Raw genomic sequence first — 25,842 nt, 5'->3', positions numbered from 1 at the left:
GCACCTAAATTTTAATTAGTGTTATTTTCATGTGATTTGGAAATGTTGTGAAAACTACTGGTGACATTATAATAATTTGCTTCATCAGTTTACTGCTTAAACATTGAAGCATTAATGACTTGTTTACAATCTGACTCACGCCTCACTGCAATAAACTTATACTGTGTGAACATAAAGTCTTTCTCCGATTACAAAAATTTATTTCTAAGGAACCATGCTTGGCACAGTGATGTGGTTTGTTGCAAATGGTAGCTTCCTGTTCACCATGCGTAACGCCAACCATGCTTGACACTGCGATGTGATTTGTTCACCAGACGTAACACCTCTTGACTTTTTTTTGTTTGGGGTTACACCAAGGATTAAAGTCTTCAGCTCAGCAGTTCTTGATGTAGAAACTCGTACATCACGAATACGAGATCCTGTAGAGGCAATGACAGAAGAGATGATGTTAAAGACAAGGAGAAAAATTGAGTATCACCTAGATGTTCTACGGACACCGTACAGAGTACATGGGAAGTGTAGCCATAAAAACTTCAAGTTAAGCTACCATTTGCAACAAGCCACGTAGTTAAGCGTAGCATTGTTCCTTATGAATAATTTTATTTAAATCAGGCAGTCAACCTGTATAACTGTATTTTCTGTTGACACAAGTTCCTCAAAACCATCTTTTGTGAAACTTCAATGACATAGTTATGCTGTAGCTCTTGTCTTTGTTGAGCTACTGGTTGGAAATTTGAAGAAAAGAACATAATGAAGAGAGAGACACTGAGGATATTTAAGCTTCTTATCAGAGGTGCCGGTGAAAAATTGTGAGGGACTATAGGTGTGCAGATGTAGGTGGGTGACTAGCAGCAGCAAAGACTGATGCCAGGAGAATTGCAGAACCAAGAATGCCTAGCTTTGATGTTTCAATTAATGCCTCTAAGCTAGCAGCTCCACTAAGAATGTGTGTCAGTTTAAAATTAGTGCCAAATCTTGTGGGAGTTTAGAAGGCATAATACATCCTTTTTAACTTTAACCTGTTTAACTTTCAGAATTGAACTTCAGGTATTTGGTTTTGTCCCTGTAATTATGGACTCAAAAAGGCAAATAATGACTGGAGTAATTATGATGAAGTTGATCGCACAAGAGCTAACTCACGATAGACCATCAGTATCGTGCATTAAAATCCATTTTGTTACTTCACATGAATTTATGTGAGCAGCTTCTTCAACCACACTACTTATTTCTTGTACACTTAATTATGTGGGCATATTTTGGAAATTTTTTGATGATATTCGCAGTTTATGAATGACCAGCTGAAAATAATTGTTTATTGTATAATGTGCTTTTGATAGGTTCTTTGTTGTAAACTTCTGTTGTTTGCCTTTGATGATTTTTGTGCGAAAGGTGTTAAATAGTGAGCTATGTGTATATCTGTGTTACTGTTGCTACACTTCGAATGACATCTTATACAAGGTCATCTGGAGTGTGTAGCATACTCTATATGAAAACCATAGTTTTTGTTTGCTAGTTTGATGTTATGTGCAGTGTACTGTGATTATAATGTCTTGACTTCATGATTTTAGTTTCTTATGGGTTCCCAGAAACAGTTAAATACCAGGACTGGCTTCACCTCATTCCTTTTTCTATCTAATGAAATGGTATATATCAACAAAAGTAATCAATTTTTGAAAATCTGATATAATTGGATAGATAAAAAGATCCACTCACCTAGCAGCAGAGAAAAACATGTATGAAAGTTATAGATATATGCAAATTTTGAAGACACTGGCTTCTTCTTCTGGCAGAGGCATTGTAGGGAAAGGAAGAGGGACGAAGGAAAAGGATTGATGAGGTTTAGGAAGTTACTGAGTGGATAAATTCCTTCTAATACCGTTCGGGAAGTCTCCCCAGACATGGGGTTCTGGGCGACTTTTCTATAACACTCCCCATTTTCTAAATCTCACCAGTCCTTTTCCTTCATCTCTCTGCCTTTTTCTTCAACCATTCTGCCAGAAGAAGGAGCCACTGTCTCCAAAAGCTTGCACATTCCCATAACTTTTATGCTGTTTTCTCCTGTTGCTGCTTGATGAGTACATTTTTATCTATCTGATGAAATATTGTATTATGTATGGCATTACTACAGACAAGATATTAAATTCGAAAAGAATTAATGGAAATATCCATGGAACTTTATTGAAATTTTTCTCTGAAATTTTTGTGGATCTTACCCTTGACTTATGAGAGCAGCTGATATGTCATTTGTAATTACCAGCAAACAAATGATGTGGCACTGTGGTTTCAGTTTGTGAGCTCCTGTGCTACTACAAACACATTTGATGCACTTGCAGCTAGCTATTGTGTTTCATATGTGCACGTAAATTCACTGAAGATTTACCTCCTGCTTGCAGTGTTCTTCAGCCAGCTCTCAGTATCCTGGGTTATGCAGATATTACTCTTTATAAGGTAAAAGAACTGGCTCCAAGCTACTGATAGTACAGAAATAAAGCAACAATCTTACACATTTCTCATTAAAATGCACATTGCCAGGCACAGCTCGTATAGTACCAACACCTGTCACATTGCCACTATTCAACATTCAGTTATTCTTATAGTCAGGAGGCTTCATAGAGTAAACAACAGTTGTATTCCTCAAAATGAGTAGTTTTCTTGTGCATGCATTGCATCCTCAACCCGTTTTACAGAAATTTGCAGGTTCTTATCATATAGCACACATACACATACTTGGAGCCAAGATAGTCAATGCTGAAAGCACATAAAAATTCAGTTTCACTTAGTAAAGTGCTTTTATTGTATGTGCTCACTCATGAAGAGAATATTCAGAATAACCACTAACTAAACAGGGGCCTGCGTGTCTCTCAGAGAAAATGTGTGTGTGTGTGTGTGTGTGTGTGTGTGTGTGTGTGTGTGTGTGTGTGTGCGCGCACGTGGATTTGCCTTGTTTTATTCATTCAGAATAAAGATTCTCTAAAGGCTAATTTTGTAATTTTACCACACCAGTAAATTAAAGAAATGCAATGAATAAGTTCATTTCCATCATGATTTACTTCGTGTTGTGTTTTGATAATAAATAAATGTGTCATCTTCCAGTTCTCAGCAGCAAAGGGTTGCCACCATCTGGTCGGAAGCTTACTCCGTCTCCACAGCATACAAAGAATCATCTCTTCCAATCACCAGTGGCAATTTCAGCTTTTCCGGTAAGTTCCTTTAAATTGGGAAGCTTTGGGAAATAATCAGCCATTAGTGTGCATTACATTTGTGTTTACACTTATTTCTATGAAGTATAAATGACAATTTTTAAATGGCACTGTGACTGATATGATAAAATTGCAGAGTTGTTCACCTTGTGTCATGTTTTAGATTTGAAAGCTAGAAGAGAGAATGTATGAGACAATGGAAAGAAAAAAAACAATATTGTTTATTTCATATTTAAGTGAAATATTCTGGTTGGTCTTTGGTGTTAAGTGTCAGCTGAGTTGTCACTTCTTTGAGTGCACAATTTTGAGGTGTGATGATAATCTGTCACTGTTTTAACAATTAATAAATGATCACTCCTGCTCTGTCGCAGATGATGTTAGTAGTCATTTTACATTTTGTGTTTTGGATTATTTTACTGCACTGTTGTTTGTATGACAGAAGTATTTTCTTTTTAATAGTAATAATTAAGAGTCATGAGTTCATTACTGAACACCAGTAATGTGAGCAGTTTTAAATATGCCAAAATTAAGTTTGCAACTGATTTGACCTTTGCATTTCAGGACTTCGGGCAGAAACAGGATGTAGTTGGAAGTGAACGACACAGTGACAGCAGCTTGGAGACAGAATCATTCTTGAGAGCAACAGAATCTGTTGTTACTGCTATGCAGGCACGAATGACTCTCTCTGTAGACTCGGGTGGGGAGTCGGATGTAGACACTAGTCACAGTTACAGCAGAGCCATTGTTGGAAATCGTGGACCTGTTACACCATTTCGCAGAGCGAGCAATGCGTCAGACACTAGTGTCAGACAAGGAGAGGGTCGGCAGTCGGACAGTAGTAGTGAGACGGGTGAAGGAAGGATGAGGTCAGGCACCATTCCAGCACCTGGATCGACACCACAGATGCGATACAACAGGGCCTTCAGGTACTATTGGTGTTGTAGATTCACAGTTTGCCATTTAATAGACAAACAGCAGGTTATAGTACCTATTAAATGTTATTTTCTGCATTTATGTGGATTACAGTTTAAGAAGAGCACGACTGGACAATGAACCTGAACCTGCTGAAAGTAAAAAAAACAAGTCCTTATCTAAAGCTGAATCGCCAACGCCAAGCAACAGCAGGTCGAAGAAACTGACTGAACCTCCTAAACTTGCTCAGGGCAGGCTAAAATCCAAAAGTACTAAGCCGGAGACACCAGCGCTCTCGCGGACTGAGAGCGCAAGAGCCAGCATGCGTGCACAGAGACAAACTCCTCAGGTACTTCAAAGTGAGATGGTAGGGAATTAATGGTACAATTGCTCTGTCTCTAGAAAAATACAAATTTTTGAACTGAATATTATCAGACTCAAGTTGAAAGACTTTCTTTTGGCAAACACCTACTCTTTGCAGAAATACCTAGGGCTCCCTTGTCTGTGATTCTAGCTGTAGCCACAAGAAGGCAGAAATACTTGTCAGTACTCAACTTATTCCCAGTACTACCAATGTTCACATTAATCGTAACTTTAGGTGATAGTAGATTTCTTCTTTAGGAAAGGATGATTAATTGGTTGTGGAATGGGGGACAGAGTGAGTAGGTCACTCAAAACCTAGGCTAAGAATGACCCACCAACTAAGAGGTGATAGAGAAGCAAAGTTGAAGCAAAAGTAATGGGAGGAACAAGATGGTCAAAATAGTACAGTATTCAGCACTGTGCTAAGTTCATTTCAGAGGTCGTAGAAAGGATGGATTGAATGAGAAATGTAGATTAGAAGAGAAAGACAAAAAATGAGAAGTTGAAAGAGTAATGCAATTACAGTATAGAAAGTGGAAAGAGTGGAAAAAAAGAAATAGGGGTGAAGGGGGGTAGAGGAAGGGGGGGGGGGGGAGAGAGAGAGAGAGAGAGAGAGAGAGAGAGAGAGAGAGAGAGAGACGGGGTGGAGGATAAAAGTAGAGAATAAAATTAAAGTAAAATTCTGCCTATAATCAATATAGAATGGAAAGGGGAGGGAGAGGAGCTTAGAATGGCAGAATATAATATTGGGGGGGGGGGGGGGGGATGAGAAAATACAATGTATATAAAAATCTCGTAAACAACATAGGTGCTTTAAAGTTGTACTGTAAAGTTGTAACAACTGGAGAAAATGAAAGGGGGCGGGGGCAGGGTTGCATGGAGCATGTTTTACAGCAGGGAGAGCTGTGGAACTAGAAACCTTGGTCTTTAGATGGTGGTTTGTTATTGTCATGGTGCTTGAAAGGTCGTGGCACAGCCATTTTTAAGTAACAAAAGACTGCTGGTAATAATTAGTAGGGAAAAAAGTATTTGCTATAAAATTGTTAGAGCAAACTGTATGGTGTCACTCTGTGATGTCAGTAATTAAAATAAAATTATGAAAATCATCTTACATTGCTGAAAATAAATATTTACACATACAAACAAAATAGTTGAAAATGACACAATCAGTGTTACCTACTGTCAAATGTAAAATGCATTTATACTGTAATGCAGTCATAGTACACTTTTCATGTAATATAATGTTGTGCTGCATGTGGTGCACACTATAGACTGATGAACTGGACAATCAGTCCCTGTGTACAAGTCAGTCAGAGATGGTACAGTATAGTACATACAGAGTTTCTAGCTATAAGTACACACACAAATAATCCAGTATCAACTATGTTTACAATTTTCATCATAAATACTTACTATATAATCAGGTTTGAGCTATGAACATTGGGAAAAATGCACACTATAAATGCCTTCTCTGCTGCACAACCTCAAGCTCTTCAGGCATGTGAACAATTGGGTGACATACCAATGACTGTTGCTGCACATAAAACTTTGAATATTGTACAAGGAATTATCCTTCACAGACCTTACACTCCAGGCAGGGAATGTGTACATTTCGTCCGATGCATACAAAAAGATCTCTAGGATAACCAAAGTGATACAGGTGCTTTCATCTTAACTTTTGAAGGAAATGTCATCCCAGATAAAGTTACAGTTATGATGTACAGATGTGATGTGAAACCTTATGTCCCACTGGGCATGAGGTGTTTCTGATGATTACACTTTGATCATATGTCATCCCAGTCCCACTACATAGCAGACACAAAATGTGGAAAGTACAGATGATCACTCCATGCAGGTCATCCTTGTGAATAATTGGTTTTGTGTGTCAGTTGTATTGAACACCATCCTCCAAGATCACCGGTTTTTCAGTTTGCAAAAAAGAAAAGAAAATACAAGAATATAAAATACTTGACCACCTGTCATATACAAAGGCAAGAAACAATATGAATGGTTATGTGGCAACAACGTGAGATTGTGCGCATGACTTGCAAGTTCAACTGATTGCCACTGAATGTGAATGAGTATGCATGCCTGCTGTTCGGAGCACTGCCTCACGCTTATTCTTTGCCACAGATCGGATGCTCCATGAGGTCTGTGATTTACCAACTAAACAATTAATTATTCTGTTGTTATTAACTAGTAACTAGTGCTTCCATTACTGTTGAAGGAAATAAATGTTCATATTTTCTCTTCTATTGGAGTTTATTACACAGAATTGTTGGAAGCCGCATAGGTTAACTCAGAGCAGCAAATTGTTGAATACAATAACTGCCGTCTATAATCCACACGCCGACCACGTCGAAATAAGCTGCAGCCTCGTATCCGTATAAGATTAGCGACACTGGTGACCCAACAATGATGCACCTGTTACTTCAAGATTGCCAGTACGACTTCCGCTGTTTTGACTGAACAACTCTGTGTTCTGGTTTGTACAGGTGGAGGGAAGTTTTCTGTCTTCCGGAATAATGACAGATTCTACCAAATTTGCACTAGTAGTTGTCAACTCGATCTCACGTATGCAACAGAGGTACAGGATATTATAACAGTGCCACCAGAGACAGACACGTGCATGAAACTGAAAGATAAACTCGTATGTTGAGTGTCTGCCTTGTAAGAAGAGGATTATGAAAAGTGATCACCCAGGAGGATATAGGTGATGAAAAACCTTCACAATACCTCCATCACCTATGAAGTAAGGTCAACGCGCACACCTCCCTGGACATGCTACTACAACCACACTGTAGAGCACCAGGCTGCCAGCACAAGTCAAGGCCATAAATGCACCATGAACTGAAATGCCTCAGTACAATGTGACTGATTTGGTTGACCGGATACAGGACGCTGTCATACGTACCTCCTGTCCCGACCCAGTGGTAATGTGCAGCAGTACTTTGAGGGATGTCAGATCAGATTGCGACAAGGTGACAAAGAAAATCACAGCACTGGAACAGCAACTTAGTGATGGCCTGTTGAACAAAGTTGATGCCCTAAGCAAACAATTCAGTGAACTTCTCGCTGACTGCCATGCTAAAAGTAGATATCGATGGAAATTGTGGAGTCATTCTGGATCCAATGCTCCTCATTCTGATGATTCACAAGCAGCTAATATATGCAGGTACCATCAGTCGTTTGGTAACCTAGCACATAAGTGTCATCTGCTGTGCGAATATGTCATCCTTACGTGCCAGGCAGAATTGGATGCATTTTATTGTTATTCTGGACACCTGTTTTTGACCGACCTCAAGCCGAGGCACAAATGTTTGATCACGACGGGATCAGAATTGAGTATTTTGCTGAGAGATAAACTGCATATGTGCTGCCCGACCACGAACTTCAGACTGTCAGCTGCTAAAAGCTCTGCCAACCAGAAGTACAGCGCACAACATGTATAATTAGATCTGGGATTGCGACATGCATTAGCATGGAATTTCATTGTCACGAACCTGGTGGAGCCTATAATTGGGTAGATCTACTAGCAAACTACTGCCTGCTCCCGGATATTACAAACACCGGACACCATCACCGGATTGGCTACAGCCGGGTTCCAGTGCCATGCAGCTGGCTGCGACACCAAGATCATCCAGGTTGCAGAAGGAGAGTACACCAAACTACTCAACCAGTTTCTGTCACTTATAAGTCCTCTGGGGGACCCGCAACAGGTATGCCATGATATTGTTCGTTATGTCAACACCAACCCCTTGGTGTCATGTAGGCCTAGATGACTGGCCCCAGACAAATACACCATTGCAAAAACGGAATTTGATACCATGCTGGCCAAAGGCATCATTCGTCTGTCCAGCAGTGCGTGGTCATCATCCCTACATGTTGTACTCAAAAAGAAACCATGCAGTGATTACTGTGCCTTAAAAGCAAGGACCATCCCTGACCATTACCCTGTGTCGCATTTGAAAGACTACAACCACGCTTTAAGTGGAAAACGTGCTCAGTGTGGTTGATTGTGCCAAGGCATACACCGAGATTCCTGTTGCCAAACAAGACATTCCTAAAACTGGCATTATAACATCTTTTGGCCTATTTGAAACTTTTTTTATGAGCTTTGGCCCGAGGAATGCGGCGCAGATGTGGCAGCCATTTATAGACTTGGTGCTACTAGGTTTACCGAATTGTTTTGTGTACCTAGATGACATCCTTGTCTTATCAGAGACACCTGAGGAACACAAACATCATCTCAACTGAGTCTTTGAATGGGTGGTAACACACGTTATTGTCCTGAATGTTTCGAAAGAACTTCCTTGAGCCATCAGATTTCCTCAGAGGGGTTACACCCCTTATAAGAAAAGGTCGAGGCCATATTAAATATTCTGCATCTGGGAACAGGAAAGTAACTATGCAGGTTTCTCAGTATGCTCAATTTTTACCACTGCCTCCTGCCATGGGCAACTGAACTGCAGGAGCCACTCGCAGACACATTGGCTGGTTCAAAGTAAAAGGCAAAACACTTGTGCATTGGACACCTGTGATGATTGACATGTTTGAAGCTGCCAAAAAGAGCATTGCCGACTCTGGATTTCTCGCTCACCTGGTGGCAGATATGCGCCTGGCACTTGTAGTGGATGCTTAGCCATACAGCTATCGGGGCTACGTTCCAACAATATGTAAACAAGATGTGGCAACCTCTTGCCTTTTTTCTCATATAAGCTACTGTTTGTGCAATAGTGATGGAGTGCGTATAACAGAGAATTGTGGGCCATTTATGCGGCAATAGATATTTCCATGCACAACTGGAAACGAGGGTATTTATAATATACTCGAACCACAAAACCCTCACATACACCTTCTGGCAAAGCAGTCACAAGTGATCACCGAGACTTGAATTTTTAGCACAATTTTTGACAGGTATCTAGCATGTCTCAGGGCTGAATAATATTGTAGATGTCTGCATCTCACTAGTTGGTGCAGTCATGGAAACTGTTGACCTTCTACGCCTGTCCTGTATCCAACAATCTGATCAGGAGCTCTGTGACCTACTCAAGGATACTGAGGTGGACCTTCGACTCAAACTCGTAAACATGTCAGGAACAGACATGCAGTTATGCTGTGATACCGCAACTGTGAGGACTCATCCATACATGGCAGCAGAGCTCTGCAAGCACATTTTTCGTGGCCTTCAAGAGCTCTGCCACCCATGAGTCACGGCAACCACTAAACTTGTCTCCACGTATTACGTATGGCCCAGAGTACAGGAAGATTGCTGCCAGTGGACTTGCACATGCCTAGGCTGCCAACATAGTAAAGCTTCACACCACATCCGTGTGCCTATTGGGACAACTGAGAGATTTGTCCATATTCCCATTGATGTCGTGGGACCCCGTCGTCGTCCTATGGGCAATGCTATTTGCTAACAGTTGTAGACAGATTTACGCATTGGTCAGAAGCAGTTGCCGTGGATAAGTCCTCCGCAGAGACACTGGCAGGGGTATTCATGTCTCAGTGGGTTGTGCATTACTGTTGCCTACTACAATTTACTACTGAACGAGGGCACCAGTTCGAGTCGGAGCTATTTGCACATCTCAGCAAGTTTTGTGGTGCAACCCACTGTGCTACCACAGCCTACCACCCACCCAGCAATGGTGGAGCAATGACACAGGTCTCTTAAGTGTGCTCCTGTGTTATGACTCCAAGCGGACTGCAGCCTTACCATTTGTTCTACTTGGCCTACGCGCAGTGCATAAGCCAGATCTTGATGCGGCACCGGCAGAAACAGTATATGATGAGACATTGCGGCTGCCAGGGGAATTTTGATGATATAAGTGACTTGATGGGGGAAGATTCACATCTGCCAGATTTCATAGCAAAGCTGAGGGAGGACATCTTGCAAAGCCAGCCCTGGCCAGCATCATGTCACGGCTCACAATCAACATTTGTGCACAAGGAGTTGTCTAACAGTATTCACATCATGCTCCTAGAAATGGCATCAGACCAGCATTTACACCTCCTTGTACCGGCCACCACTGCATCCTTGCTTGTCATGAGATGATGTTGGGCATTTTGATCTCCGGCCAATGGCACAGCATTTCCACTGAGTGCATAAAGCCTGCATTTGTGTTAGAAGATTCACTCACTGCTTCCCAGCCATGTCACTTGACTCCACTGTCGTCTAAAAACGATCAGCTGCATCCCGCTTCTCCAGTGGCACAGGCACTATGCCAAAATGATGTGGTCATCATGTAGATTTTTCTTCAAGATTCTGAGATGATGTCACGCCTGGTGGACTCTGATGAAGCTCTGCTTCTCCACGGGGGACTGGTGTGACGACTAGGTGAATTTACGCGCTTGGCAAGTGTGATCAGCTGATCGCCACTGAATGTCAAGGAGTTTGCACACCTGCCACTTGGAGCATTGCCTCATGCTTATTTCTTACTGTGGCATTGACGACATTCTGAATTCTGTGACATAACAATTAATCATTCTGTTGTTATTGACTATTAACTAGTTCTGCCATTACTGTGAAGGAAATAAATGTTCGTATTCTCTCTTCTATTCAAGTTTGTTACAAAGAGTAGTTGGAAGCAGCTTATGTTAACTCAGAGCAACGAACTGTTGACTGCAATAACTACCGTCTGTAGTCCACTTGCTAATCACATTGAAATAAGCCAAGTCCTCATATTCCTATGAGATTAGCAACACCTGAATCATGTTGACATGACAATCGTTCATACGACCTTTCTTGTGGTTCCTGTAATACTATCATCAGGAACTACTTTCCACACCTGGCCAGAGAACTCTGTTTCATCCAACATCTACCGGTAACAGGCCTCACTCTTGAGACATCTCTCCCTGGAGACCTACATAACAGAGACCTGACACCAGCCAATAACTGGAATAGCAGTGTCCTGAGAGTCCCCAGCCCTGCTCACTCTTCATCAATCCCCACTCATATGGTGGATAAGCCCTCGTAAGGATCTCTGACACCTTAAGTTCTGATAGAGGAGGAGGAGGAGAAGGAGGAGGAGGAGGAGGAGGGGGAGAAGAAGAAGAAGAAGAAGAAGAAGAAGAAAAGGTGCTGGATCTCCCCACAGTGTTGGATTCTGAGGCAATGTTTATTAATGTGCTACCTGCACCAATGACAGACAGTGGTCCTGGGACAAGACTGATCCTCCTGGCTTCTTCACGCCTAACCAGGACACCCTCAACACAATGACCAATGGAACTGTAATGAATACTACAGCTACTGGGTAATTTCTTTTTATTCTTCAGTTGTCCTCCAAGAAACTCATTTCACTGAAGATCATTCCCCAGTACTTCATAGTTCTTGTGCATTCTGTCAGGTGATTTCCCTAAATCACTCCAGGCAAATGCCGGGATGGTTCCTCTGAAAGGGCACGGCCGACTTCCTTCCCCATCCTTCCCTAATCCGATGAGACCGATGACCACGCTGTCTGGTCTCCTTTCCCAAACAACCAACCAACCATTCTGTCAGAATCATATTGACCCTGGGAGGGCAACTGGCGGGATCTGTACTTTGATTTGCACAGATGTTGTCAAACATTTATTTAACTTAAGATAGAGCATTTAATTTCTTTGAGATGACCACCTTCATCCACAGCACTCCCCCATCTTTTCTTATACTTGTGGAGCTCAGTCCACACCATCCGTTGTGGGGAAAGTATCACGTCATCTGGTAGGAACCTTCTGATTGACCAATTTCTTTCTGATCTCGATCTGTGCCTCCTCAATTATGATACTCCTGCTCACATCAGTGCTGCTCATGGCACATTTTCGGTTATCAACCATATGATCATTTCTCCTAATCTCATGGCTTCGCACCATTGGTTGTCCCATGATGATCTTCGCAACAGTGACCATTTCCTGGTGCTCCTGTCACCACCTTGTCATTGCATGATAGACCCATTAGGCTCTTTGAAGAGCCAACTGTTTGTTATATACCTCTGCTCTCATCTTCATCCCCTCTCTGCCAGATTGCATCGACAGAGTTGTGGGAGATATCTCCAATACAATTACCTGTGTGGTTGGAAATGCTATTTCCTTTCTACAAGCACGCTCCCCAGTGGCCAGTTTCATGGTAGGTCAAAGACATTGCAGGAGCTATTCAGGATCATCATAGGGACCTGCAACTCTCAAGCGGCATCCTTCACAGGCTACCCTCCTCACTCCATGCTAAGGCACACTGTCTAAGTGCAGTATAAAGGAATGCTGAGAGCATAATGTCTTCTCCTTAGGAATGTATGCCTCTTCTTCTCAGGTTTGGGTCAAGCTCCATAGTCATCTGGACTGCCAAATATCAATAACTGTTCTGGGCCTCATTGTTTTTGATGGTCTTTTTCCGATGGATTTGTTCTTACTGAACACCTTGCAACCCACTTTGAAACAGAATCAGCATCCTCTCCTTACCCAGTAATTTCGCAATGCAGAAATGACAATTTGATGACTTCCACGTGTGTTTCATCCCCCACCAAGCCAGATTATATAATGATGAATATTTCACTGGCTGGGAACCATGTCAGGCTTTTGGCTTGTCTGAGCATAAGGAGCTGATTCCGTTCATAATCATATGACCCAACATCCCATCATCTGACTTAATCACAGGCTACAACTACTCAGGGTCCTCAACTGTATTTGTCTCAAAGGTGTCTTCCATTTGCAGTGGCAAGATAGTATCATCATCCCCATCCTTCTATTTACCTTCAGGCAGGCAGTTACTTCCCTTGAGATCACCACCTTAATAAAACAGCCCTTCCAGCCTTTTCCCCTAGTTGGAAATTTCAGTGCAAACCCACCAGCTAACCAACTTACTGGCTCCACTAATGTGCTCTGCTAATTGCTTGAAAGAATGGTTGCCTACAGATTGTAATGGGTCCTCGAATCTCAATACCTTTTGTTCCCAAAGCTCTGCATGGGCCAAAAGAATGGTGTTCCACAGGGCTCCATATTGATTGTCAGACTCTTTCCCATTGCCATCAATGGGCTAGCAACCTTCTTCCGTCCAGTGAACCTCTGCGTTGCATGTCAACAATTTTTGCATCTGGTAAAGCTCCTACCCTGTAGCTTAGGCTGAGTGCCGTCTTCAAGGTGCCAACCAAAGGGCCACCGCTTGGACTCTTTCCTCTGGTTACCAGTTCACTCCTGCAAAAACATAGGCCATTCATTTCTGTTATTGTATCTTGGTCCATCCTGACTCAGAACTTTGCTAGAGTGCCCAGTGCTTGGATATTGTTGAAGTATCCTAATTTTTCGGGCCTCCCTGTTGATAACACGCTGACTTGACTAATCTGTATTTGTCAGCTAAAGACTAGCTGCATGCTGAAGCTTAATACTGTTGTACTTTCTTACCCACATCTCTTCGGGTGTACATTGTACTGCTTTTCTCTATGTTTACCAGGCCCTGGCCTTGTCGTGGCTGGAATACAGTTGCCGGCTTAATGGCTTGGTGGTATCTTCAGTTTTGAAATCGTTAGACCCAGTCCATTATCGTGCATTTGACAGGCCGCTGGCACCTTCTGGACTAGTCCCATAGACAGTCTCATTGCTGTTGCAGTAGCAGGAATCTTCCCTCTTTAGCTCCAATGGCACCAAATATTGCTCACTTATACCATCACCATCTGGAAATTTCATCGTCCAGCTTATCACATTCTTTTTGTGTATGAGAGGCATCAACCTCCTGACACCCACCATTGGCTGGGATTACCAATGGAAATGCAACTCACAGCCCTCTGCCAGGACATCGACCAAACCTCCTTAAAATGTACTCCTTGTGTTTTGCACACTGCACCGCGCCCCCACACCTCCCCTCCCCCTCCCCTCCCCCTCCCCTCCCTCCCTCCCCTCCCCCTCCCCTCCCCCTCCCTCCCCCTCCCCTCCCCTCCACTTGATAGTATCCAGGCCATGAATTTTGAGTGATATGTATTACAGTCTTAAAGTTCGTCCACCCCCCCCTACTCCCCCCCCCCCCCCCCCCCCCCAATGATCTTTCACTGTCTATTCCTTTCAGTTCTCCAAGAATATCATGGTGCTATCATCATTTACACTGATGGCTCTCAAACAAATGGTTGGACAGAATATGCTTTTCCATCTCCACTGGTCAGGCACAATATTTTTTGCTGTGAACATTTAATCTTTTAATGACAGAACCGATAACGATTAACAGAGCCTTACATTTTATTAAACAAACTGTTCATACCTATGTTCATCATCAGACACTTTCCTGGTGGATGTCACCACCTCCAGATGAGCTAACCCCTGGGTTAAGGGATTGAAAACTTTGCTGTTTAGTCCCTTATCCCTCCCTCCCTGCAACCAAGCAACCAACAAACCAGCTTAGAACAACGTGATAATGTAGCAGCTCAGTTACACATTTCTTAAGGGAATGTCGTGATGATAATCAACCTATAATATGGTGGCAGATGATTAATACACAAAGAAAAAAGTTTCATATCAGTGCACACTCCGCTGCAGAGTGAACATCTCATTCTGAATACACAAGAAAATGGTAAAATCCATAGTATGCTTTTACATGACAAGTGAGAATCAAAAATGGAATTTACCACATCACATTTACATCCACACCTACATCTGTACAGTGCAAACCATTGTGACATGGATGGCAGAGGGAAACTAACAGCACAGTTCATATTGTCCATCTGCTTAATTTGAAAGATTTAGTTGCATGCAATAGAAGAGTAAGACAATGAACTACCAGTTTACTACATAGTGCCTAGAGTTTGTAAATTTGTGGGACTAAACTGAAATGTACTGTACTAACTACAAGGTCAGTTTGTAGACCAGTTTGCCTAATTATGTTTAAAATATCATACTGTGCAGTAGAGTACTGACACATATTTATATCTGTTTCCTACCATGAATGGATTATTAAGGATTTATATCGTTAAGTAGCAATGAAGTACATAATGGGAGATTGTAATTCATTCAGAAACTTGTTGAAGATATCTTTAGCAAAACCCTTACAGAGCTTTAAATATGTTCTTGAAATTTGCAATAATATTGCTATTTTTTAGTAATTTTTTTTTTTTCAATTGAGTTTGGATTATTCTGTAAATGTGCCTAAATTTTCAATTCTTTCGAGATGTCCATGTGATGGCCTATATCAATTCAGCATCCATACTTGGTGAATTATGTAACTTCCTTTCACCCTTGACAACAGGTAAAACTTTAGAAATGTGTTGTATTCACTATTTTGTTTATATGTATGATAACTGTCAGTTGCATTACTTTGTACTAGATATTTTACTTTCAGTGACTGAGGATGACTTTATAAAAAGTCATTTTTATTGTTGAAACCATAGTAATAGTGATTCCATACAGTTCACAATAACAGTTTAAGACAGTTTCACGAGTGTGAGCATTACTTATTGTTACATTGATAGATGGTGAAATAGGCACATGTATTCTCTCTGTTGCTATACAAATTGCGTGATGACTTTTGATTGAATCTGGTAGCAAATAAAGTTTCATTTTATCGGCAACTCTTCATCTGTCGTAATTAGAAATTTGTTTAAATTTTCATGAGCTTTGGGGCACTACCTGCGTAAAATTTGTTCATGTTGCAGAGGCTGTAGGGACAATGGACTAGTAATGATAGTTAGTGTGAGGAGGATATCATTCCAGGTTTGACTTGAGAAAGTCATAGCCATGATAGAGTAATCCATTGAGGAATAAAAGTGCTAGGTCCGGCTGTTATAGTTAAATTTCCTGCCCTCAGGTACCCTAGTGCACACAGACCCGTCAGAACAAGGCTGTAACATAGTGCCATAGGGTCACCTGTGCTTGCCAGGTGGGTGAGATGGGGACTCTTGCAGGCTCCCGTGCCCTAAGAGCCAGTGTTGGAACAGCTTGACCTAGGTGGTGGTACTGACGAATGAGGAGGGGAAGGATGTTTGGACCATGAAGAGATTGACATCAGATGAGGCCATCCTGTTTTCGTAGCAATTCTCCTCTTAATAGGTGTGACCCTCTTGGCTTGGGCTTTAAGTGACCTGCCAACCCCCAATCTTCTTCCCTTCCCAGATTAGGTACTTTTTACTTAGAAAGATAGAAAAGCTGTGATCTATTGAAATTACTGGGAGCTGTGCCTACAGAGAAAAGTTTTGGCCAACCTATCTGCTTCTTTGTGGTTTTTAACTATTTCCTGTTTTTTATTTTTACATATTTTTTGTTATTGCAATAAACTAAAGTAAATGTAAATTAGGCAATTTGCTCATGTAATGAAAGCATAGAAATGTTCTTAGATTTTGGAACTGCACATTTTTCACAAATCACTGCAGACAAATGTTGATATGATCCTAACAGTACACCATGATCATCTTTTTAGCTGTTATATTTCAGTTATGAGGGGTGCAAAAAAAAAAAAAAAAAAAAAAAAAAAAAGAAAAAGCTTTTTGTTATAAACAGTTTATTCATGAACCTTGTTACAAAATTCCTTCAGCCACCTTTAAATACTCTCCATCAGATGTAATGCATTTATTAATTCTTTTTTTCCCCACTGTTTGAAGCATGCCCGGAGCTTTTCAACTTTGATATTGTCCAGTACCTTTTGCGAAGCTGTTTTTACTGCATCCTCATCATTATAACGCTTCCCTTTTAATGTTTTTTTTTCATTCAGTGGGAATAAGAAAAAGTCGCGTGGGACTAGATCTGGTGAATACAGTGGGTGGTGAATGACAGACCATCTCAGAGAGGCCAGATAGTGGGTCACTTGTAAGGCCGTGTGTGTGAGACCATTGCTATAATGAATAAACAAGTCATTTGATCCCTAAAGTTTCAGGTGTGTCCTCTGCACATCCTCTCGCAGACATCTTAAAACTTCCAAATAAAACTGCTAGTTAATATACTTTCCAGGGGGTACAATTTCCTGATGCAAAATTCCATGAACATTAAAACAGTCAGTTAATCGTTGTCTTCACTTTCGACCTCATTTTTCTTGCTTTTTTGGTCTGGGAGAGTTGTGAGTCCTCCACTGGCTAGATGCTTGCTTGGTTTCGGGGTCATACTCATAACACCAACTCTCATCACCTGTAATGACTTTGCTCAAAAAGTATGGATCACTTTCTGTCCCTGCATTCAAGTCCAGGCGCACACTCATTTGCATGGTTTTTGCTCCTGTGTGAGGAGCTGTGGAAAAAATTTAGCAGCAGCACGTCTCCTTACGCAAAATCTGCTCCAACTCACTCCTGTCTCTGTTGAAATTTTTTCAGTCGTGAAACAGTGATCCTTGATTTTTTGACAGATTTTGTCAATATTTTCCTTGTTTCGTGAGGTTGCAGGGCGTTCAGAATGAGATTGGTCTTCAACACTCAACTCACCATGTTTAAAGCACCCAAACCAGTAGGAAACTTGTGTGCAGCTCACAGCATTCTTCTGGAAAGCCTCTTGAAGCATATGGTGAGTCTCTGTTGCTGATTTTTTGTAAACAGGAAACAAAGTTTCACACGCATTCTTCGTTCTTTTTTTCTTTTAAACTTTGCAAGCGGAACACGCCAATAGTCAGAGAAACACAACACTACACTCACCCATTGATCTATACACTGATGCCATCTGTACAGTTATTTTGTGAACATCTGTACTAACCCCATCTAGTGGGAGAACTCTATACTACATGTTCGAATGGCAGTGCTCTGTCAGGTGTGTTTTTCTGGTCTCCCCCCCCCCCCCCCCTCTGGTATTAATAATTGGAAATAAGCATTTTATACAAACTCATTATTACCATTTTTAATTATTGTACATTTAATGGAGTGCTCCTATGGATTAAGATACAAAGCAAAACTAAATAATAATAATGATGATGATGATGATAAATTGTTACATTTTATTTCCAGCCCAGTTCGAGACAGGGCTTACCAAAAAAGGAATTAAAGAAGAGTGCTGGTGGGCGAAGTAATTCAACATTGTCATCAAGGGAAGTGGAGTTTCAAAACTGGAAACGACGTAAAAGCTATGATCCAATGAAAGCTGCTGCAGAAGGAAAGAAGAAAGAAGCAGCTAAAAAAGCATTACCTTTAAGCACCAGCATGACACAATCCTGTATCCCTGATACTGAAACTTCACCTAGGTATTTTATTACTTTTTATTTACTCTGTAGTGTGTGTATTTGTTATATCTGTGAGTTTAGGTACATCCTTCCTTTTGTGTTGTTGTACTACTGCCAGGAAATTAATTTGACCAAGGCTGCAATCCAAGATGACATGTGGATTTCATGTAATGAGAGTTCCTGCACTCTGATACTAAATTTGTTATTAGGCTCTGAATAATGTTTCATTTCCTGGCAATATTTGCAAATAAATCAATCTGTGTTCAATTAAAGCACAATAGGATAGCTAATGAATAGACTATCAGACAGTGTAAGTGTATCAACGTTGAGTGATTTTGTAAAAATTCATGATGAATTATACAAAGTTTCCAAGCAATGGCAATGAATAAGTAATTACTTTAACTGTGGACAGATGTTTTAATAAGTATGGACAGATGGGAAAAACTCTAGTACATTTCAAATACACCATTAGTGACATGCTGCAGGTCTGCAGCCGTAGAGTAAAAGTCTAGGTGTACCCAGCTGACTCATTCAGTATGGGAGTTTTTTGGAGATATTAGTTATTACAGTGACCCCTCCACACATACTGAACAATGACCTGTCAAATAATAAAATTAAAGGGGTGAAAAGTGCATTTAAAACATATGTTGTTAATATTTTTTGTCTCGTAATAACAGGGTAAATGGTTTCATGAAGTAGTAGATGGCAGTAATAATCAGAATTTATTTGATTGATAGTTATAGTCATGAACTGTAAAACATTGTGATATCAAAGTTATGTTTATATTCTTCTAGCCGACAGAACCCTGTTTTAAGATCAGCATCTTTCCATGGTACTGGAGAAATGACACCAAGCTATGCTTCTTCTGAAGAAGAAGTCACACTGTCCGCAGATGAAGATTCTCCTGTATCTGCTCATCCCCACGTCATAAGTGTTGCTTCACCTGTGCAGGTAAGTGCATGAATTAGTGTTGCATATTATTTTGCCATTGCTAACATAGGCATTATTTTGTACAGTGGGGAAAAAGACAGTTTTTTTTTTTATTTCAATGAAGGGGAGCTGCAAATTATTTACAGATGTGATAGTATGATTTCAATAGTCATTTATCTGTTGCTGAAAGTGTGGATGCTTGCATAAACTAATGTATCAGCAAAAAGATGCAAAATGTATGAAATATCTTGATATCACACAAGATCAAGTAAGACAGGTCCCACAAGAGGTGACCAGGGGGGGTAGGCTTATTCAGATATACTCATTAGTAAATTGATGTATAGGAAATTGATGGCAGTGAAAAAATGTTTGTGCTATTGATTTAAGGATACCATAAATTTGTAAAATTGTAGTAGGTTATTGGTTAAACGTGTTCAGAAGTGTTTGCCAGTGAAAACTTCTGCCACTTGCTGTACGAGAAAGGGAAAGGGGTGGTGGCGATATGCTAATTTCCTCATCCCAAGTGCTTTTGTCATGTGTTAATATGTTGGACAGGAATGACGATAGCACTAAACTGTGGAAAGGTGGGCCACATATCAATGCATTTGCTAATTTGCACAAGATCTAGCTCTAAGGAATTAATGCAGACACATATGAGAGGTTGGATAAGGTTAAATGGTGCAGACCAAATGGAGAACAACTGGAGACTTGTAGCGGGCTAATCATGAGTTGGGATAGCAATGTGCCCGTATGTTGAGAATTTGGTGGCTAGTGGAGCCAGTGCAGGATGATTGAAAATGTACATATAGGACTTGAAGCAGGGCACTATAAAGTTGTGATTAGATGAGAGGAATATTTCGTAGTCATACCTGCAAAGTGAGCATTATTTGTGTGCATGGACGCTTGTGTTATAACTTTTTGTAGTGCCGAGGTTAGTTATTTGATGGCTACATAGTTTCTACAGGAGGCTCTTTGCAAAATGACCAATATTGTGTGTGATGTCGACTGCAAAATGTGTAGGCTACAAGGGTGTCAGGACTATAAAAATTGGATTAAAGGATTTTGGGAGGACTTCCTCTTCATTTATGGCTTGATTTTCAGTTTAAAGTTCCATCTTACAACATAAGGAAGCGAGAACAGTTTGGCGGTGCTGGAAATGATGTAAGGATGCATTAGCCTCACTGGATGCATACCTTACTACAAATTCATGTTGTGCATGGCATAATACTAACACCTTCACAATGTATATCAGAGAATTCCCCTTTCTGATGGGTGACTGTGTTAGCTTCGACCATGCGCACCTGTGTGTGTGTGTGTGTGTGTGTGTGTGTGTGTGTTTTGATGGAGAGGGGGGTGATAGAAAATATTTCGTTGGGCTTGCTTGCTACTCTGACTGAAAACTTTTCATTGAATGTGTATAGAATGCCCTTGATAGGTGAACCACAGCACGAAGTCACTTCCCCTTTCCATCTCCCTCTTGAGCATTCCAAAGAAGGAGAGGAGCAGAAGGAACAGCATTGCCCCAGAAGATGCCTGCATTTTTTACTTCCAGTGTAGGTTAACAGTAGCAAACATGCATGTCCTCCACAGGTGGTTGTATTCCACATGGAACATTTTAAACACTATTGGTCAACATTTGGTAATTTCTTCATATTGTAATCTCAGTGTACTATTTTTGTGGGCAATTCACTCTTAGAATGACATAAAATACATAGCACACGTGAAAAAATGTTACAGTTTATGTCAGATGTGCGTTTAGTCATTCTGTATCAGAAGCATATGTTGCTCTCATTACGAATGGTAGTGTGTGTTATTGAGATGATACAGTGTTATACCTGTTTCTCATATTACTATGCCTAAAGTACTTAATTTTCAAAAACAATGCATTATGTATTTTTTCTTTTATCTAGCTTTAGGAATTTAGGTATAAATCTATTTTGATGTTGCAAACAGATTCTGTATGTGAAATGTAGCTGATTGTTGTTATTGGTGTTGCATGATCTCATTCATTATCTTTTGAAAGCATCACAGGGTTAATTATCTCTGCTGGTTTTGTTCTGTGTAAATGTGCTAGCTGCTCATTAGCTTTAACACACGCCACCTTTCTAATACCCATCAGACAAACTGCATAATTTTTCTTTGTGTCTTTTGATGATCACGCTACTTTAGTTGCTACTTATTACTAAGAACCTACAAGAAATCTCAACAATAAATTTATTTAAAATCCATAAAAACAATTAATGAAATAGAATAATGACTTAAATGTGTAGCACATGGAACTATCCATGAGTCTGATAAGAATTTCCAACTACAACGTATGTTAATGAAAATATGTAAATGTTTGAGATTACAGAACTGGACATATCTCTAACCTTGAGAATTCGTTATGGTATAAGACTGCCATGTGCTTCAATTGGTAGTTCAAATATTATGGTATGAAATGATAAATAATCAGGATATATTCACGGCAAATTTCCTTCCATGTTGTTTATACTCAAGTTCACAACGTATCAACAGTGATTAGGGTTATGAAGAAAAAATTGCTGATCAGTCACATTTCAGATACTTCCAACATGTAACATAGCACACTGGAAAGAAAAACAGTGATACCAGCCACTCTTATGACAAAAAAACTTTTGTAACACTTACATTGCTCTGCTGAAATGTGAGCTGTCTGAAAGCTTATTAGCACACCCAGCTGTAAAACGTCTCTGATTCAGCAGTTGCTGCTAAAATTATCCTTACTACATAGGAATGAGACTACTTGCTGTATCCAGTGGCACGTCAAATATTTACACTTTGTGTTTATCTCACATGTTGCTTAAAAACAGATAGCCCATTTGCAGTCACCACAGTGCCACAAACATGTATACGGCAGTTGCCATACAACCAGCTGAATAAGTCTTGTGTGAAAATACTAAATTTTATTTCTCATTGTGTAAGTGATGACATTTACCTGCCAATTTTAGTCTTGAGACAACATTAGTCTTTAGGCTGTGGTTGCTGATATAATGACATGATACAATTACACTGCCTGACAAAAATGTGAAGCACTTTGTATGCATGCACACAAGGGCCGCTGCCCCCCCCCCCCTCTCCACACACACACACACACACACACACACACACACACACCATCAGTTGGTATGTAGATGATAAGAGCTGCAGTTGTCTGTGGCTGGTAGAAACGCCACCAAAGTGCACTAGAGTGTTTTTTGTGTTTAGTGTTGTTACCAGGTCCGGAGTGGGGTGGGGGTTGGGGGGGGGGGGTTGGGAGGGGGGGGGAAGGGGGAGGGGGGGGGGGGAGGTTTATATAAGGGGCATGAACAGTATCAGATGTTGGGTGATCACTGTGAAGGAGACAGAGTTGCTGCATTCTCCTATGACAAAATATTATCCAGGACCCCATCGTATGTCTCCGTTTGTCTGATACATTGACTCATGCAATATCCAATTTTATGGCTCAATGTTATATTGCATGTGGAAGTGAGGATAGCCGGATTCATTGTCAAGGTTATGGTCAACCATGCCTGAACCACCACAAGGGAGGTCCGAAATATTATGAACCATGAAAATCATAATGCCTTCACACTTGTGCCGTTGGTGGGGAGGCTTGCGTGCCTCAACGATACAGATAGCCGTACCGTAGCTGCAACGACAACTGAGGGTATCTGTTGAGAGGCCAGACAAATGTATGGTTCCTGAAGAGGGGCAGCAGCCTTTTCAGTAGTTGCAGGAGCAACAGCCTGGATGATTGACTGATCTGGCCTTGTAACACTAACCAAAGCGGCCTTGCTGTGTTGGTACTGCGAACGTCTGAAATCAAGGGGAAACTACGGCCGTAATTTTTCCCGGGGGCATGCAGCTTTACTGTATGATTAAATGATGATGGCCTCCTCTTGGGTAAAATATTCCGGAGGTAAAATAGTCCCCCATTTGGATCTCTGGGCGGGGACTACTCAAGAGTACGTCGTTATCAGGAGAAAGAAAACTGGCGTTCTACGGATCGGAGCGTGGAATGTCAGATCCCTTATTCAGGCAGGTAGGTCAGAAAATTTAAAAAGGGAAATGGATAGGTTAAAGTTAGATATAGTGGGAATTAGTGAAGTTCGGTGGCAGGAGGAACAAGACTTTTGGTCAGGTGAATACAGGGCTATAAATACAAAATCAAATAGGGGTAATGCAGGAGTAGGTTTAATAATGAATAACAAAAATAGGAGTGCAGGTAAGCCACTACAAACAGCATAGTGAACGCATTATTGTGGCCAAGATAGACACGAAGCCCATGCCTACTACAGTAGTACAAGTTTATATGCCAACTAGCTCTGCAGATGACGAAAAAATTGATGAAATGTATGATGAGATAAAAGAAATTATTCAGGTAGTGAAGCGAGACGAAAATTTAATAGTCATGGGTGACTGGAACTCAACAGTAGGAAAAGGGAGAGAAGGAAACGTAGTAGGTGAATATGGATTGGGGCTAAGAAATGAAAGGGGAAGCCACCTGGTAGAATTTTGCACAGAGCATAACTTAATCATAGCTATCACTTGGTTCAAGAATCACAAAAGAAGGTTGTATACATGGAAGAAGCCTGGAGATACTGGAAGGTTTCAGATAGATTATTTAATGGTAAGATAGAGATTTAGGAACCAGGTTTTATATTGTAAGACTTTTCCAGGGGCAGATGTGGACTCTGACCACAATATATTGGCTATGAACTGTAGATTAAAACTGAAGAAACTGCAAAAAGGTGGGAATTTAAGGAGATGGGACCTGGATAAACTGAAAGAACCAGAGGTTGTAGAGAGTTTCAGAGAGAGCATTAGGGAACGATTGGCAAGAACGGAGGAAGGAAATACAGTGGAGGAAGAAAGGGTGGGTTTGAGAGATGAAATAGTGAAGGCAGCAGAGGATCAATTAGGTAAAAGGACGAGGGCTACTAGAAATCCTTGGGTAACAGAAGATATATTGAATTTAATTGATGAAAGGAGAAACAAGGCCCCGGGAGTAGACAACGTTCCATTAGAACTAATGACAGCCTTGGGAGAGCCAGTCCTGACAAAACTCTACCATCTGGTGAGCAATATGTACGAGACAGGCGAAATACCCTCAGACTTCAAGAAGAATATAACAATTCCAATCCCAAAGAAAGTAGTTGTTGCCAGATGTGAAAATTACCGAACTGTCAGTTTAATAAGTCACAGCTGCAAAGTACTAATGCAAATTCTTTACAGACGAATGGAAAAACAGGAAGAAGCTGACCTCGGAGAAGATCAGTTTGGATTCCGAAGAAATGTTGGAACACTGACCCTACGACTTATCTTAGAAGAAAGATTAAGGAAAGGCAAACCTACGTTTCTAGCATTTGTAGACTTAGAGAAAGCTTTTGACAATATTCACTAGAATATTCTCTTTCAAAATCTAAAGGTGGCAGGGGTAAAATACAGAGAGCGTCAGGCTATGTACAATTTGTACGGAAACCAGATGGCAGTTATAAGAGTTGAGGGACATGAAAGGGAAGCAATGGTCGGGAAGGGAGTGAGAGGGTTGTAGCCTCTTCCCGATGTTACTCAATCTGTATATTGAGCAAGCAGTAAAGGAAACAAAAGAAAAATTCGAAGTAGGTATCAAAATCCATGGTGAAGAAATAAAAACTTTAAGTTTCGCCGATGACACTGTAATTCTGTCAGAGACAGCAAAGGACTTGGAAGAGCAGTTGAACGGAATGGACAGTGTCTTGAAAGAAGGATATAAGATGAACATCAACAAAAGCAAAACAAGGACAATGGAATGCAGTCGAATTAAGTCGGGTGCTGCTGAGGGAATTAGATTAGGAAATGAAACACTTGAAGTAGTAAAGGAGTTTTGCTATTTGGGGAGAAAAATAACTGATGATGGTTGGAGTAGAGAAGATATAAAATGCAGACTGGCAGTGGCAAGGAAAGCATTTCTGAAGAAGAGAAATTTGTTAACATCGAGTATAGATTCAAGTGTCAGGAAGTCGTTTCTGAAAGTATTTGTATGGAGTGTAGCCATGTATGGAAGTGAAACATAGACGATAAATAGTTTGGATAAGAAGAGAATAGAAGCTTTCGAAATGTGGTGCTACAGAAGAATGCTGAAGATTAGGTGGGTAGATCACATAACTAATGAGGAGGTATTGAACAGAATTGGGGAGAAGAGGAGTTTGTGGCACAACTTGACTAGGAGAAGGGATCGGTTGGTAGGACAAGTTCTGAGGCATCAAGAGATCACCAATTTAGTATTGGAGGCTAGCATGGAGGGTAAAAATCATAGAGGGAGACCAAGAGGTGAATACACTAAGCAGATTCAGAAGGATGTAGGTTGCAGTA

General features: G+C 40.8%; 1 protein-coding gene across 1 annotated transcript in view; it reads left to right on the top strand.

Annotated features, from left to right (window-relative positions):
• The window catches only part of LOC126457248 (uncharacterized), a 106,319-nt gene that overhangs the window by 41,125 nt on the left and 39,352 nt on the right, over positions 1–25,842 (top strand). The window contains exons 6-10 of the mRNA XM_050093400.1: positions 3,094–3,200; positions 3,762–4,126; positions 4,227–4,461; positions 18,347–18,579; positions 19,353–19,509. Coding sequence (XP_049949357.1) covers positions 3,094–3,200; positions 3,762–4,126; positions 4,227–4,461; positions 18,347–18,579; positions 19,353–19,509 — 1,097 coding nt within the window. The remainder of the gene's footprint in view (positions 1–3,093; positions 3,201–3,761; positions 4,127–4,226; positions 4,462–18,346; positions 18,580–19,352; positions 19,510–25,842) is intronic.

The sequence above is a fragment of the Schistocerca serialis genome, chromosome 2 (genome assembly GCF_023864345.2).
Source record: "Schistocerca serialis cubense isolate TAMUIC-IGC-003099 chromosome 2, iqSchSeri2.2, whole genome shotgun sequence".
In the NCBI taxonomy this organism is placed as follows: domain Eukaryota; kingdom Metazoa; phylum Arthropoda; class Insecta; order Orthoptera; family Acrididae; genus Schistocerca; species Schistocerca serialis.
Note: the sequence above shows the minus strand (reverse complement) of the source record. Positions and strands in the feature narration are given on the sequence as shown.